Source organism: Centroberyx gerrardi, chromosome 4 (genome assembly GCF_048128805.1).
Source record: "Centroberyx gerrardi isolate f3 chromosome 4, fCenGer3.hap1.cur.20231027, whole genome shotgun sequence".
Taxonomy (NCBI): domain Eukaryota; kingdom Metazoa; phylum Chordata; class Actinopteri; order Beryciformes; family Berycidae; genus Centroberyx; species Centroberyx gerrardi.
This window is the reverse complement of record NC_136000.1, coordinates 29,588,981-29,606,828: the sequence shown is the minus strand read 5'-3', so window position 1 is coordinate 29,606,828 and position 17,848 is coordinate 29,588,981. Positions and strand designations below refer to the sequence as shown.

Here is a 17,848-nt window from a genome sequence, read left to right as displayed (position 1 = left end):
TATTTGCGCGTTTACTCTTTGTACTACGGTAAAACGGCCTCGCTTCGGGTGTTCATGCCGGATGCCTGCCTTTCTACAGATTTGGAGTCGGATTACAGAGTTCTCAAGCGGCTGTGTGAAAGTGAGGTGTGCGGTCTAAAATCTGATTCGAGACCAGCGGTGGTCATGAGTATTTACGGGACTGCTGCGTGCGCCATCCACGTCAGAAGACCCGCTGAAATTCAAAGTTTGAAGCTGAAGGAGGAGACTTCAGTAACCTAAAACAACAAGAAGGTTGTGTTTTGTGGGTCCCCAGCAGTTAGCTAACTTTAGTTAGCGTTAACTTAGGTCTTGCAACTGTAATTTCACAAATACTTCTCCTCAGGTAAGACAACAAAACGACGTGAGTTTTGCTAACTTAACTCTACTAGCTATGTTAAAGCGTTAACAAGTACATTTTGTCCCTGCTATCGGTAGCATGTAACCATTCAGCTAACCAGCTTTAGCTAGCACGAAATGAGCTAACGCAAATGACAGTGTTGCTAACATTAACTAACTTGTCAAATTACAGATTGTCAGTAAGACGGGATACCAATAAAATTAAGTTTATCCACCGAGTTATTATTGGCATGGTAATGTTAACTAGATATAACAACTGAACCATGAGTTGTTAACAGTTTCATTTCAGAAGTGACCTATGTAAACTCAAAGACTATGTTGTTGAACTGGGCGTTGTCACGTTTCACGTTGTCACCTTTCTTTGGGAGAATGTGTTGAAACATTTTACCTAATGTTGGCGTTTCTTCTACCTGTTTTGAAATTATTCTGTAGAAGAAATGTTGCTCAACTGGGCGCTGTGGCTGACTGTAGGCTGGCTCACAAACTGTTAGGCTTAGTCAAGTGTTTTTCATAGAACACAATTTTAGGTGTGTGCTTTTCAGTGTCAGTTTTTTTTCTGTCTGGCTTTTCTTTTTTTACTAAATACTTCTGTAATAGCCATTTTAGTGACACAGGAACATGTTAGCTGCCTGCTGTGGCTTTGATCCTTTGACTAATTAAGACTGGTTGTTTGGTGAATTTAAGCATATTCCACAGTTGTTCTGGATAACAGTGACAGCTGAAAATTTAAAATACATATCCAGCCCTTGTTATGTTTCTCTGTTTACAGCTCAGTATGGAACCTGGAGACGGCAACGATGGTAACTTAACCTTGAAGAGACAGAGAGCGCCTCTGTCAGATTCTGAAGACAATGTCCTCTCACCACCAGGTATATGTGTGTGTGTATTAGCAAGAGCGCATGTACACTTTTGTGCATGAATAAAGTGTATCTACACATTCTCAACGGTCATCTCAATTATTCACAGTTGTGACTCATGTCTTGTCTGTGTGTCTTTCCATCTTCTATCTCAGAGCTTAATGATGGCCAAAAGCGGCGGCGCCTGGAGACGGCTGGTCAGGAGAACCGCAGTCCTGAACCGTCCTCCTCTGGACGCTTGGCTGAGCTGGAGATGAAGCCCGACACGCCGGCCGTCCCCTCAATCCGGTCCCGAGTCCAGCAGCTCACCCAGAGGCGAGAGGGTAAGACGGGCTTTACTTCTGAAGCAGGCTCGGTGTGACAGTGTGATTGACTGCCACAAATACCTGTATGTATGCCAAGCACTGTTTACTCAGACGGTCTGTAACAGCAGAGGTTTGTTATTTCAGGAGGAGCTGTTCTGGCCCAGAGGTGCCTGTCAGATCCTGGGACGGACAGCCCATCAGTCATCATCCAGGACAGGGGCTTCAGAGAGCATCTCCTCAGTGAGGATGGATGGATACACACACACACACACACACACATAGATTTTTTGATAGTGGTAATCATAATTATAATGTGATACTTATTGTGCTATTTTTGGTGGTGTTAAGTTGTTTCATATCTGCCCTTCAAATCACATTCTTTGACTGTATGTTTTTTATTCGTTATTTCGGTCTAAGCTTCCGTCTCTCTTATATTCCCTATTTCTTATCCCTCTATTCAGCATAACTAGGGACTAGGAATGAACCACCCTTTCACTGTTTTGATATTTAATATCTAAACTTTAAGTATTGTTTAATACAGAATACAGATCCACAGTTACACAAGGCTCCTGAAATCACATTTTAGCGTTGGGGATATTCTCTCATATACCGATAACACATTTTAGCGCGATAGCAGCAGCATCTGAGACTACATCTTTATGTTTTTCTTCCAGGCGAGGGAGAATTCAGTCAGCGAGTGGCGCGGTTCAAAGTCCCCGTCTTCCAGGCTAGCCCCGCCCTCGCACCGGGCCCTGCCAACTCCTGCCCTCGCACCCTCTCCAACTTTGTGTCGGGCATCCAGCAGAAACTCCAGGGCAGTGTGACGCCCAGCTCTAAGCAAGCTTGCCGCATTCGCCAGGTTGGTTGGTCAACTCAGCTGAGAACAGATCTGTGGCTTTGTATTACAGGTGCACCAATATTATCTGTGGGGGATCGATGCCGATCCAGGTCCCAAGTACTCATACTCAGATCGACAAATGAAGCCAATATCCATACTTTAATATGTGCTTTGCCGTAAAAACCTTTCCAGTGGGAAGAAAAATGTCTCCTGTGAAAATAATGCCATTTGTGAAGCATTTCTTGTTTAAAAGAAGAGCCTTGGCTGTGCATGCTAAAAGCCATTCTGTTATATGAGGCTTAACCTATCACACTGTTCTTTATCTGTCGGATTCTGATTGAGCCGTCTGTCAATAAGCTGTTTGACCAGTGTTTATAAAAAAAAACCCAGAAGCTATATCCTCTAGCTTATGTTGACTGAGCCTGAGGATTGTTATACGGTGATTAGTGCATAATCAGGCAGCATGAATGACTAAATTGATTAGTACTTGGATTGGTACTCATGTTGGCCGATCTACTTAAAAAGTACTTATCATGTCGGTTCTGGAAATTTGGCATCAGTGAACTTCTAAACTTTATATCTCAATAAGTCGTATTTACCTAAAGCTAGTATGAGCTGCAGTAACCTTCATATGGATTATTGTTTGGGATTGTGGATAGTGCTGCTTTTGATTTTGTTTGTACTAACCAAATGTGAGTAGGGTGACTTAGATGAATCTTTTGTGCTTCTCACAGTCTCCTATTGTGTGTTTATTCAGACGTGTGTGCTGCTCATACTCAAATGTTGAAGTCATTCCGTTCTCAAGATTCCTGTTGAGTTTCTGTCTGATGTCTTGTATGTTTCCACCAATCAGGAACGGGAGCAGGAGTTGCGCCTGTTGCAATCCCAACCAATCAGTGAGAATGCCTGGCTGAAAAGGAGTAACTCTGACCCGTCATTGGCTGAGGTGTGTTTGTCATCTTACCGGTTTTGCTTGTCAAACATTCAAATGTGTATGTGCCATGACTGTCAGTTACTTCTTGTTGTACTTGGTTTTAAATAGTTTAAAAATCAGTTTGCTTGATTTTCCTTGCTTCTAATACAGGATAGACCAGGATGCCCACTGCTTCTTTAAAAGCTTTGGCAGTTTTAAATGTGTATTAATGCTGATGGATCAACAAGTGGCTATAGTGATAGAATACCAGACCTATGTGCAACTTCATGATTTTATTCATTTAGTTGGATCACCATTCGCACATGATAGGCATTACCTTGTCTCCCTCAGGACTACATTACCACAGTATAAATATACAGATTAAATGTGTTTCCATCCATGTTGTTTTCACACTCACTTGAGTTTTTCATCCATAAAGAAATGATAAATAGTATGGAAAATCATTTGTCAAATAAATGACGTAGCAACATTTGTCTGTATGGCCACCAAGACCTACCATAAATGTCATACTTGCTGTCACATCCTTGTATAAGGCTCGTATTGTGGTTGTATGAACATTAGTTGGTGTAGAGTATTTGGGATGTTCAGGAAGCCAGTTTATTCACTATAACCCAGCTGATGGAAATGTATCCAAGTTTCAGTTTTATTTTTTGTTACATTTACAAATGTCGCTAAAAATGTACGTGACAGTAGGATGGAAACATATCTAATTATACAAAACACTATTATTTTGTTTTGGATCTAAATGTGGGCCATCATAAGAAGATTAAAATGGTTCCCCACATTTTGTGGAGAGATTGAAATCACTCAATAGCCCTCAAAATCTGCATTAAAAATTCTCTAAGTTGCTGCCATAGACTGATTCATACACCGGCCTGTGTGAATGTTAGCAGGCGAGGACCCCTCCTGGCCCTTCGTTCTCCTCTTCCTGGGTTGCTCCTAGATCTAGGATGAGAGTCCATTGGCCTCCCTTACAGCCCTGGGATGTGAGTCTCCTGCCAGATAGCTCTACACTCTCTGGTCACTTTGTGCTGTTACACATAGTCAACACTTGGTGCCAATGGACATGGGCAATATTGCTTTCAGCAGGAGTAGGAATTGGCAGAAAATCTATTTAGATAACAGAGAAAGAGGAAAATATCAAAGTACTGTTGGTAATTGTTGGCAAAATTACCCCATTTACATGGCCCCAGTTTTCCCTTTAGAGGAAGAAAGGTCACTTCTTAAGTTGTGCACCTATTTACTGTAAGTCTGTGTTGTGATTTTGGGTCAGTGGGTTTGTCACTGAAGACTAGGGATTATCTTTCCTGTGGTAATGAACAGTAAATGTCTTGTTTGGTGTGTCAAATTGGGGTCATTAGCGGTGCCACACAATGTTACTGACCGGGTGACGGGCCACTTCACAGAGAAAAGTGTTGCAAATGCATGTTTTGTCACATACACCCTGTCCGTTACATTTTTCTGTCCCTAATTACATTCATGTCTGTTTTTCAGTCCTAGTTCTTTCCAACCTATTCTTGAGTCCTGGTGCTAATAGTGTTGCTTCCAGCAGGTAGATGGTGATGCAGAAATTAAAGATGGCAGCTTCATTGAAGCTCCTACATCTGGCGCAAAGAAGCTACAGGAGAATACGACAGGTAAGACCCTTCTGAAAGGAAATCGGCATTCCCCCATGCAATCCTGAAAAAAAATGAATGAAATTCAATAGATTTTGTCTCCATAGCACAGACACAAGTCAAGCCACTTTTAGACAGCATTAGAATAGTATTTTAATCGCCTTACTGTAAATCAATGAAACCAGTGTTCAGAGAAAGATGCTAAGGGACAGTTTCCCATACTGTATAAATTAAGCCAGGACCACCTAGAATTGTTAAGTCACGGACAGTGTTGGGGGTAACACATTACATAGTAACACAGAGTAATCAGATTACTTTTTTTGTGGTAACGAGTAACTTAACGCGTTAATTTTGCAATTTATATAATCAGTTAGTTACTTTCTTACTTTACTCTCAAACTTACATTTCGCTACTTTTATTTTTCTTTCAAATGGTTAAATGTTTAGTGCAAATTAAAGTAGACCTATAAATTAGGTATGATAGTGAAAGCTAAACTTACAGTTAACAATAATGTTCTTACCCTTTTCTTCCATCAGTTCAAAGTAATGCGAATATTTCCAAGTTCTGCAGTTTATTGTTGTGTTTATTCTGAAAGCGAGTCGTAACCTACAAGCCTCCACCGCACCCCGCCAGTCTACTGTATAGTCTGCTTTTAATAACATCATGTAGCGTAATACTTTAATTTTTACCTTAAGATTTGAATTGAAAGCGCTTGTGAGCGTTGTCTGCTGTTTATTTTGAGACAAAACCAGATCAGTTAACGCTTCCCTTTGCGATCTGACTACCGGTAGTTAACTGTGGAACCAGGTAACTGAAAGCTACCTTGATATTTTCTTTAGATAACAGTAGATTGTTACTTAGTGATGATTTCTATACAATAAGAGTGATGACATCAGCAGAATGCATATTTTAAAGACATGATTTTAAGTGGGTAATGTGAAAGTACTTAGTAGTAACTTAGTAATGTAACTAGTTACTATTTAGGGTAAAGTAAAGTAAACTTTCTCAAAAGTAACTTTCCCCAACACTGGTCACGGAGTAAAAAGTGGATTTCTTTCCTTGCATGCTCCATTATGCCATATGTATTTCTGTGTTAATCTGTACATTATTTTTGTTACTCCAAAAACAGCCTTGGTTCATTTGTCTTCTTCAGTGAAAAAGAACACAAACTAGTAGAGAACTTATTATTCGAAGAATCCTACATTGAGGATTTGTAATACCTTTTGAGACCTCCTGGTGTGTTAAAATTGATAGATAACAAAACTTAGTACTTGCTGTTAAGTTTGGAGCTCAGTTTCCTGGTGTTGAGATGTGAGACTGACTTTTCAACAGGTGAAAAGGCACTTTGTGACTCCATAGCCCCTGCTGCATCTGTAGAGCTAGAAAGCTCTAATGAAGGGCAGCTGCAAATGGAATGGGAGGAGGATGAAGCTCAAGGAGAGAGGGAAGAGAGAGAGCAGGAGGCTTCTGTTGGAAAAGAGGAGGAGTTAGGTTTCAATCAACCTGAGGATCAGAGTGTATCAGAGTCGCCTCTTGGTGAAGATCAGCGTTTATCAGAGTTGCCTATTGATGAAGAGCAACGTTTGTTAGAGTCATCTCTTAGTGATGAGTCCAACATGAAGGAGACTCGAGAGATTTCCAAAGTAATTGAAAAGAGAGGGTCAGAGCTGCTTTCAGTTGAAGATGAAGAGGTTGATGGTTCTTCATATGCTGAAGAGGAAATTGAGCCTTCAACAGATGAGGAATTGAGGTTGTGGAGATACCCTTACAACAAGGTGTTTGAGGAGGGACAGCCTACCATAGCTGAAGAACAGGAGGAAGATGGGTGCGCTGAAGAGGAGCAAGGGCGGTGGGAATCATCCACAGTTGAAAAAGAGAAAGGAAGCAATGTTGCAGATCACGGTGAACAGTCTGAGGTCCAGGATAGGGAATGTCCTATGGTTAATGTCCATGTTGAGGTTGCTGGACCTCCTGAAACCCAGGAACTTAAGGAAGACATTAAATCAAAAGAGGAACACTTTGAGTCAGAAATCAGCTTCTTAGTTGACTCAGTCAAAGACCAAGGGGCCATGGGGCAATCTCTACAGCCTAGCTTTAACAGAGACCAAGGAGACATAGAGCTCCTTAAAGGAGATAAAGTGCACACAGGAGACATTCATCTCCCTACAGTAAAAGAAGGCCAGAAAGACATAGAAGGATGCACCACAGACAAGGATCAGCAGTCCAAGGAATCCCAGACTGTCAATATAAAAGAAGAAGACATGGATCTGGAGTCAGACAGGGAACAGACAGGACAGTCTCATAATGCAGATGCAGCTCAGGTTATGGCAGAAACACAGACAAGGGACATTGAGCTCCATAGAAATGCTGTAGATATAGCACAGGCTGTGGCAGAGGCTCAGGCCAACCCAGCGGACACTAATAGAAATGATGAAGTGCAGACTCTGACAGAGGTCCAGGCATCAGAAGACCGTCAGGAGAAAGTAGAAATGGAGCAAGATGCAGTCGATGGAGGGCAGGGTAACACAGATGGGCTGAAACATGAAAACCAAACAGAAGAGGCTCACAAGGTAGAGGGCAGAGGAAGCCTAAAGAAAGTCACCTTCATCCTGGAGCCTGAGCTAATCAATGACTCAACCCTGTCTGAGACGAATACCTCCTTTGAGTCCAGGGGAGAGACTAGTTTGTCAGGTGAGATGAAAACTGTTGACTAGAAAGACATAGGTATGGGCACTTTGGATGGTTGAGGACACCTTGGGGCAGGTAGGACAGAAATGGATGAAGTATACTTAATATTGGGAAGACGTAAGTAAGTAAATTGTACACATTGGGTTTACGTTAAAGGCGACACATTTTTGGTGTAGTTTCAGTAATGGTAGAAACACGGTTGGTTATGTATGGTGAGAAATATGCATCTGGGCATAAGTTATTAAGTAGAGAAGCCAATGGCAAAAGCACATAGTAGGGATGGCACAGGTGGACTTGAGGGAATAAAGAAATACTTTGGTGCTCGTCTATTTCAAGTGTTCAGAGTGTGCTTGGTTTTGAATACTTAGTGATCTGGGAACCAACTAACCAACCAGCTATGGTTGTTGAAATCAGTGTCTTTATTAGTTTCAGAAAGTGGCTTTGTGCATATTGTGATGTTCCTCTCTACAGAGACTGAATTGAGCTCTCACGATGAGACCAACACCGCCGAGATGATTGACCAGATGTTTGGCGAGGTGCTGGAATATGCTGGAATGATGGAGGATGAGAGAAGGCATGACGAAGACACTGAGGACCGCGACAGTGGCATTGGCACTTGCTCTGGAGACAAGGACAAGATGGACACCGAGTCAGAGAAGGAGAAAAGTGAGGAAGAAGAGGAGGCCAAAGAGGAGGAAGGGTGTGATGAGAGCAAGAAGCTTGAAACCAGCGGAGACGAGCTGCTGACTTTCCCTCCCATTGGGATCCTCTCTCCTCTCAGCAAGTCTGTAGAGGCTGTGGTCACTCCTCTGGTAAGATATATACCAAACAAATATGTTTTTCACTCAAATATAGTCAAAGATTACAAAATTATTTTTATTCTTTTGATGAAACCTGATGAAATCAGGACCTGGAAAGCATATTATCTCTTCAGTTCTTCACAAACACATTGCTGCAGCTGAGAATCTGTGTGCACTGCTTACACTTTAGAAAGATTATTGAGTGCCCTCCAGTATGCTTGTGGTTTTATATCTTGATTATATGGCATCTAAATGTTCCATCTTCCCACCCACAGCGATTGGCTGCCAGCCAGCAGTCCAATCCTTCATCTCTGCTCCTGACTCCAGAAGAGACCACCACCCCTCCTGCCGAATCTGTTCCTCTATACAGGTAATCACAGCAGCATAGCAATTTGCACATATGGTGTTTCTGTTCACATTAGACCCCGACTGAATTCTCAGGCTTGAATTCTCTACATTTGCATACTTGTAAAAAGTAATTGCCACCAAGTTTTTGGAGATATAGAGGAAGCATAACCCGGGATGACCCTATAGATAAAGATGTACAATTCAGTAACTCTTTGAGTGGACAGGGCAGGCCAGTCAACCCGAGCATGCAAGACACTATGATGATTGGGAGCTTTACAGTCAATAATAAACCTCAATTTGTGTTTCTACTGTTCAGCATACTTTAAATTTGACTATGTACTTGATTTATACTCTCACCTTTCTATAATTTGTTCTTGTTCTGTTTTTGACCGACAGTATTGATGCTTACCGCACACAAAGACAGAGTAAGCTTCCCACCATTCAAAGTGTTACTCCTGGGATTCAGAGGCGAGCCCAAGAGAAGTCCCGCCCTCAACCCTCTATCAAAACCAAGGACAAAATCGTGGTTTGTAGTAACATTTTAACTGTTTCTTTTAGGTGTAACAAGACCAATTTGTCAGAACTGATAGTGCCGAGTACTTTATTAAGTAGATTGGCCAATGTGAATACCAATCCAAGTACTACAAATATATTAATTATGTGTATTAATGATTTGATAAAATTATGCACAATAAGCCTCAAGCAAATAAAGACTAATGATAAATTATAATAATGAAGTACAAATAGGCTACATAACAGGCTAGAGCATATCACTTTTTTTTTTTTTTTTTGCACTGGTCAAACAGCTTATTGATGGACTTTCAAAAATGGCTTATTCAGAATAGGTTAACATAAAAATAGCTGATTCAGAGTACTTGGGAGCTGGATCATCACTGATTCCAATACTGCAGATACAATGGGTATATCTCTAGTATAGTTTCTGAGAACTCACTGAAACCACTGTGTTTTGTTTTGTGAATTTGTTTTCAGGCAGGGAGTAATACTGTTGTTGAGTTAGCACAACATTTTGTATCAGTCAGTACGCAATAATTTATTAAAGAAGGCTAACTTCAATCTGATTTCACACTAGATAAATTAGTGTTCAGGAGAAAATCTAACTATGTCATCCCCACTGCAATGGCCTCTGGGACTCTTGGCTAATACGCTGTTCATTCAATCAATTCAAACTGCACTTCAATTGCTAATCAGTGAGCATTCATGAATACTAAAACTATGTCAGTTTTTTCAGTATTTGAATTTAGAAGAAAATTGACTTTCTAATTTGGCAGAATAAAGCCCTGGTGTTGTGTTTTCCCTGATGTTGAGTGTTATCCTGTGGTTGTCCAGGCTCTAAATGAAGAAGCAGGGAAGCTGCAGACAGTGATCAACCAGACCCTGCAGGCTCTGAGTTGCTGTACTGATGAGGAGCATGGACGAGGCTCACTGGAGGAGGCTGAAGCTGAGAAACTCCTGCTAGTCTCCTGTATGTGAACCAGTCCTTGTGTGAATCTTTCTGTACCATAGATTTAAACCATGTTCACACTATTCTGCTTTTTTGTAGAAAAGGCGCTGCCTTACTAGCACTTTGTTCCTTTTCTATGTTCCTTTTAATTCTTGGGTTTTGTCTCTCTGTCTCAGGTGAGAAGCGCTCCGCCCTGCTGGCAGAGGTGACCAGACTGAGGGAGGAGAGGACTTCAGAGTCTGAGGAGGCAGCAGGAGGAGACAGGGACTACATTTCCCAGCAGCCCTGCAGAGGGACCGTCAGCATCGGCAACGTCCAACTGCCTCTCAAGGTGGAGTTTGTCTGCTCCTCACGCAACCGGACAGGTACTACAATATGGAAATGTCTCTACTTCTGTGTGTTTCTACTGATGTGAAATTTAACATTATTGATGTGGTAATATAGCTAAAATGCAGCTAAAAATATGGAGTGCAAAGGTCAGGGCCTCAGTGTCCTTACAGTGTTGCTTGTGTGTAAGATTGACAGTTGGGGGACCAATGATTAAAGCAATTGTTTGTCTTACAGTGTGTAACTTGACATAGCAAACAGACAACTCTGTAGGCAACAACTAAAAACATAAATGTCATTTTAAAGAAATGAACCTTGAGTTGATTTCCACAGCATTTCATTCTTATATATCAGACCTATTTAACACAAATATGGTGGTTGACCTGTCCCTTAGAGATGGTTGATTGTGCACGTCCATCTCCACGTCTTTTTGTTTTTTAACATCCCCCTAAAGGTCGGCCCAGTCACTACTTCTTCGTCCTAATCCGCTACGGGCCTTGCAACATCGTCGCCACCCCGCTGGCCACGGCTGCCGATGCCCAGAATGGAGACACCATCTCCTTCCCCACCTCCATCACTCTGTAAGCAGATTTTCTTCAGCTGTGGCTTGTGGACATGCAGTTGTCCTCATATGACAACAATGCTATTATGTTTTAACAATGTGCTTCTTTTCATGAGCCTATTTTCTCAGTTTCAAAATCCATGGGCCTTAGAGGCAAAAAACTAAAAACCTTAACTCATTTGAAATACAAGGTTTTCACGACAGTCATAAGCATGTTTGTTGCAGGGATAATTTACAATAGCAATGGGAATTTATAGAATAAAGGAATTCATTGCTTTTCATATATCCCTAATATTTCAGGAAGGATATTCGCTCCAACTTTGAGATTGATGTGGAGGTCTACAGCCTGGTAAGAACATTTCACATATTTTTTTGATTTGATTGACATAAAAGTAATTTAGTTATTTCATCCTTTTGTTACACTGTTAGAAATGCAGTCAAACACACAGCACAGATGGATTTGAGGTAATGTGTGGATTTTTAATGTACCTCTGTTTTTCCTGATATCCAGTCACACACTTCAGGCAACAGCTGCAGCGTTGACCGCACCACCACCAAGTCGCGGGTAAATGAGTGATTTTCTGACAAATAATGAGCGGGTATGGATTTATGAAGCGCAGTAATTCACTTAGGTTGTCTTTACTCATTTAGGTCACCCCAAGAAAGCTTCTGAATACTATCACAGTGAGTATCCTGTTTTATTTCATGCCCAGACAAATAACATACAGTAGTGGTGTGTGTGTGTGTGTGTGTGTGTGTGTGTGGATGTATTTTGCATCTCTCAAGGATATATTATCTAAATCTTCTCTTTTGTTTTCAGCAGAGATCAAACAACAGTATGACATGTAAGTTGTTTTTTTCTCTTGGTCAAGATGTGTTTTAGAACAAGGAGTTTTCACTGTTAGTTTTCCAGCTCACTAGCTATGTAGATAGCATGTATGATATATCCGGGAGGTTGTGGTGGACAGATATTTTACATACAACATTTTAGCAAGTCCAAAGCTTTGCATAATTTCAAGACATTTTCCGCTGTGAACGAGTGTAAAAACTTTCTTGCGATATTCGGGAAATTTTATCGAATTTTGCTGTTTCGATTAAACCTTTTTTTAATTCGATATCATAATTTGCAACAAAATTCTTGGATGGAAACGCAGCTATTGGCACTTTACCTCCAGTTCCTCAAAATGGAATGACACTCTGTCCTCATTAAATAAAAATACACAAACATGACAAGCCAATGGACAGCATCAGTGTTTTCCCAGACATGTTTTGTAGCAGTGGAGAGCAGGAGTAATTTTGGTCTCAATCCCAAAATCTACTCCCCGATACCTGCTGCAATTTTAAAAGTGTCTCTTTTTGTTGGGACACTTGCCGTTATAGTATATGCAGTTTTATGGCACTCTATTTTTTAGTGTCATAAAGAGGTAGAGGTAATTTTCCAGCAGTGGGGGAATAAATAAATGAATGACTGAATAAGGGAAAACACTGATCCTAGTGCAAATATTGTAGATAAAAACACATCTAGTTTGTGATGAGTGTTCATTCTGTCCTTCCTTGTCCTCCAGCTGCTACCCTGCCCGCTCTAAACCCCCGTCGCTCCAGCAACTTCTGTCTGGTGGGCTCCCATAAGATCACCCTGGCCTCACTGGGACAGAGCAAGTTCCCTCTGGATAAGGTACTTTGGCGCTGCGGTCTTACCTGGCTGGTGCTGCTCACACTGTTTCGGCATCCTCATATGCATTAAAGGAATAATACCGACTTTTTGGCATGCGTACAATGAAGACATCCAATAATGAGTATGCAAAACATAAATTAAACAATCTGATGTTGTAAAATGACACGACTTGCCTTATCAGAAAACAAGGGAACTTGAAATGAATCTTCTACTAGCTAGCCAAATGCTTCCACAAGCAACATCAGTGAAATGTGAAAGAAATCAGTCTTCTCAATGCAGCTGCAGTGACAACTCAAAGGAGCAGTAACTTACTATAAAAGTTCCTACCACAGGCATTTCAGACATGGTGGTTCAACAAGGACCTAATGAAAATACTACAGTCTCTCAGGCCTTTTTTATACCTCTGTGATGTCTGTGTGGTTGCTGTTGTGTGCAATTGCAGACATGCTGGTCACGTGGACCTTAGACACAATTATCATAAAATAACTGTTAGCATTGATAATGAGAGTTCAACAGTTTGTATGGCTACAAAGTGCCCACAATTTTTTATTTTTTTGCTACCAGTATTTGACTCAGTCTAACTGGTGCCTAGGGAAGCTATCCATTGGTGATAATAAAGCTTCGTCATCCTCTCTTTGTCTGTTTTGAACCACCTAAGGACTGAACACCTGCTTGTTTTACATACTGTATGTACTGTCACCAGGTTGTGCACTACTTTCTGCATTTCATTTATAACCTACAACACTGGCTGTGTAGTACCACCAGAGAAGCGTGCTACAGGCATCACTACACGTCCCTTTTGCTCTTTTTCTCACAATGTTTTAAGTTTCTGCATATGGGTGGGGTCACTGGTGATGTAACATGTCTGTCCCTCCCTGTCTCTCTGTCTCTGTCTTGCTCTCTCCACTCAGATGAAACTTGAAGGCAAAATCAGGAGGCTCCTGGGAGATGAATTTCAGGAAAAGGTTTTCACTCTTTCACAACACTGTCAGCCCTTCACCTCTCACCATTTCCCTCTGCTCCTCTGGAGCGACTAACCTCTGACTCTTGGCTTCATACGATTTAACATCCGCCCCAGACTGAATAGCGTGTGCTTGGTGTGAACGGGTTTCGCCTCATTAGTTCATTCTTTCCCCTGTCTTATCTCAGAAATCATGAAGAATGTGTTATGTTGCTATAGATGTTCTATAATGAACTTCAGTTATTTTAACAGTAGTCATTTCACCTCCAAAGTAATGAGTTTCAGTCCAAAATGTCATATGTACTATTAGAACAAAGTGACACCTACTGCTAAATGCATATTATGAAAGTGTGTTAAAGTTACTAGCTATCTTAAGACCAAAATAGTGACATTTCTGATGCTGGAATGGTTTGTTTTTGAAGTATCAAACGATTGAATTTCAGGTAGCCTTCTTCCTCAAAAATAGATGAATAGCATTTTTGAATGAAAATCCTCAAAATACTGTTTTCTGTTGCCTGCTTCACTAAATGTACTCCTATCATGCCAGTGTAGCAGTGTGTGACCCTGCTCTTTCCCTCCTCTGACTGCAGGTGCCCTTCCTGTCTCCTCTAGAGGGCAACATCTACCTACGACTGGACAGCAAGAGCCACTCCAGTGTACAGCACCAAGGCTTCCTGGTCAGTAGTTCTGCTTTTCTCCTAAACTCTTTCTACACCGCAAAAATGTCCTGCTTAAAAAATCGTGCAATCTCATGTTAAGTCTTAAAATCTTATTTTCCCAAAACAACTGGGGTGAGGTAATTCCACTCCACTTTCCAATGCAGTTTCACTTATTTTGGGAATTTTCTAGAAGTGTCAATATCTTGAAACTAGGCAGAGTAAGGCAGATCTTTCCACTAGTATTGAGAAAATTAATTCAAGAAAATCTTTCAAACAAGTTGAATTTATCCACCACATTAGCAGAGGTTTCCACATTAGCAGACATTTACAAGTCAATACTCAATACTAGATTAAAAGATCATTTTCAGCCTGGGCGTTATTTCCCTAGTATTTGCCATCGTGACGATTGAGAGCTGTAGAGCTTTAGCAACCTCTAGTTCGCAAGGAGCACTGCTGTCCAATACACACCTAGAGGACCAAGCAATCTTTTGACACAATCAATCACCATGATGGCAAAAACTAGGAAAATAAGGCCCAGATTGAAAATGACCAGAATTATCCTCTAAATGACTTATTAAATGAATATTTTTTACTTTCTTTTTCTCTCACTCTTTTTCTCTTCTTTTCTTCTTTTTCTTTCTTCTTTGTCTTTCCTTTTCTTATTTCCACTTGAATCTAATTTAAAGGAGAAAACAGGAAGCTCCTTAGTCTTTCATTACAGTAACACTTTCCTAGAAAGATGTCTGCAAAGACTACATTATATAGGAGCATAAATGCATTTACACTCCAATGGAAATGCATGTATCCTCTGTCTTTGCTAAACTCCACAGAGCGTGTTAATACCAGACAAAATTGATGTCTTTCCTTGTATCATATATCGGAAACTATTTTAGCTGTATTTTAGTTGCTGTTGCATTAAATCCATCCTTCTCTCTCCCCCATCATTCTGTCCCCAGACCATGTTTGAGGTGATAAATGGATTTGGGGTGTGGCATCGACGATTCTTCATCCTGGAAGGATATCACATGTACTACTGGAACCACCCCAACGACAGGGAATCCAAGGTACGAGTAGATCAGCATAATCGCAACAGAGCGGTCATTGAGCTACTCTCCAACAGGCTCAATATAAGATCTTGGCTTTTTTGTGGCGGTGGGAGGCCATGATGGGCCAGAGATGCAGAATGTGGATGGAAAACGAATCACTCACACCTCCTCCACTCCTCCTTCCTTTTTCCTTGTCTTTTATTTTGCCCTCCCAGGCAGCAGAGGGCAGCGTCTCTCTGTCCGGCTCTCCCAGTCAGTGCGTCAAGCCCGTCAAGAGGGACTCCTGCGCTCGGCCTTTCACCTTTGAGCTGGTCAGCAACGTCCAGACGCAGCAGCAGGGCGACAGCCAGGATGCCTTAGCCAAGTGAGTCACTATAATGCATAAACTACTAGTGTATTTTCTGATCGCCAAAAGGAAAATGTGAAATATACTCAATGTTTTAGAGTTCTAATTGCGTCTTTGTTGCTCAGGTGCTGGTTCTCAGCCGACACCAAGCAAGACCGGTTGGACTGGATGGAGAAACTCAACCAGGTGCTTTTGGACTTTCACACATGGAGCCGAACGCCGCCGGCCCACACAGGAACACGGCAGTCTAACACCTCCAGCAGTGGGAACATGAGGGAGAGCATACTGTAACCAGATCACTAAACCAGTTCCCATGCCCGGGAGCATGAGAGCATCCTGTAACCCGCTTTCATACGGCCAGTTAGATAGCTAGTTAGATCCAGCTAACATCAGGGTTTTGATTCCTCACCTTCACAGCAGCAGGAGACGGAGCATCCTGTATATCTGCTTTGTTTTCCTGCTGAAATGGCACTGCCCAATTATCAATGTAGCTAATACAGAGCTTTATGTATTTGATTAATTTGATTTTGATTTATTTTGGGGAGATACCTATTTGATTATCGCATTATTATTGGTTTTCTGATTTAAGTTAGACATAATCCAATTATAACCAATAGGTATTCATTTTTATTTACTTTGGGATATTTTTAGTTTATGCAATTTTGCGTGAATCTGATTTTATTTTACATTCGTTTTTCGGCAATCAGCTGCTTTAGCCTTTTCTGGGCGATATGAATCGGTCACTTTCAGTAACTCTCTGAGATGGAGCTTCCTCTTGTGGCTTTTTTCTAAGGATAATATACATATCTATTCAGGTATATATTCTATTTTGTATAATTTGAACTGGAATGGTAAATAAATTTATATAGATACACTACTAATAAATATTGAAGGACAGGAAGATAATTCTACGCAACTAATCAGTAGCATAAGAATGTATTTGAAATGCCAGGACACTACAAACCATTAAAGTGTAGAATGAAGGTGTATTATTGTTGGAATGGGAGCATTTCTCGGAGTCAGATGTACTGGCTCTGTTTGGTGTAATGTAACTTTATGATAAGAGGGGCCAGTTGTATCACAGGTGTTCAGGGAGGAATTTAGTGCAGGCTTTTGTTCCTCATACCAAGCCAACAGAGATTTTTGCACTGTTATTTCTAAACATTTGACAGAACATACAGTTGAATGCCTGTTTTCTAAAGGAATAGCCAAGTCCTCTCTCAATACAACTTGTCATCGGCGTCCTGAAGTGTGGACTCGTCCTCTACCCGATGGATTAAAAGCATAGGGTTTGTGTTATTGCACATTTTTATAAACCTATCTGTATAATATAGTGGATGAGAATATTGGTCACGGAAAAGAAGGGATAATAGTGACGTTGCTGCGGTGTATGTAGTTTGTTCTACCTATTCTGTTTTCTGATGTTTTCCATGTGTTTCCACCTATCTGTCTGTCATTTTGTTCTGAATGTTATTCATGTGAACTCTCCTTCTATGCACTTCACTGAAGGTACCAATAAATAAATAAGAGAAATAGAATGAAATGGCTTGAAAATTCAAAATATATAGATATCTATAGTGTCGGTCTAGTAAAGCTGATATATTTTATCTATAATTCAATGACAAAATAGATGCACAATATCTAAATTTAATTGGATATCTCAAACGGACAAAACAAATGGATATCATGTCTTCCTATGCTTCCCATCCCTTCCTGTGGTTATATAACTACGTCGACATATAAGGAACTATCACTTGGCCTCGTATGCATATGTGCGATAAGACTTGACGGCGCGGGCCATAGATCTGTGTATACCGAGCCTGGGAGAGTCTGGCAGGAAGGCGGCCCGGGTCAGGAATGTCATACAGGAAGTGGTCTAGAATTAGACTTCCTGTTCCTCCCGTCGCCCCTCTGTGGGTGGAGGTGGCGCTGAGCGTTATGCAGCTCAAGGTGATGACAACAACAAGGGGAGGGGGATTGCTTCATTATGCTTTCTGGACACACACACACACACAGCTGTGGAGAAACGGCCAACACCTCACTACG

At 41.1% G+C, this 17,848-nt stretch overlaps 1 protein-coding gene across 1 annotated transcript; it reads left to right on the top strand.

Moving 5' to 3' along the window:
* The first annotated feature begins 282 nt into the window (after positions 1–282).
* On the top strand, positions 283–17,325 carry anln2 (anillin, actin binding protein 2). Its single transcript, XM_078283139.1, has 23 exons — positions 283–364; positions 1,148–1,247; positions 1,391–1,558; positions 1,685–1,780; positions 2,215–2,399; positions 3,232–3,324; positions 4,862–4,949; positions 8,088–8,428; positions 8,692–8,786; positions 9,161–9,290; positions 10,112–10,247; positions 10,403–10,591; positions 11,008–11,134; positions 11,416–11,464; positions 11,627–11,680; positions 11,767–11,799; positions 11,936–11,951; positions 12,681–12,790; positions 13,702–13,755; positions 14,342–14,428; positions 15,367–15,474; positions 15,672–15,820; positions 15,928–17,325. The coding sequence occupies exons 2-23, from the start codon at positions 1,154–1,156 to the stop codon at positions 16,091–16,093; spliced, it is 2,568 nt and encodes an 855-aa protein (XP_078139265.1). The 5' UTR covers positions 283–364; positions 1,148–1,153; the 3' UTR covers positions 16,094–17,325.
* The last annotated feature ends 523 nt before the right edge of the window (positions 17,326–17,848 follow it).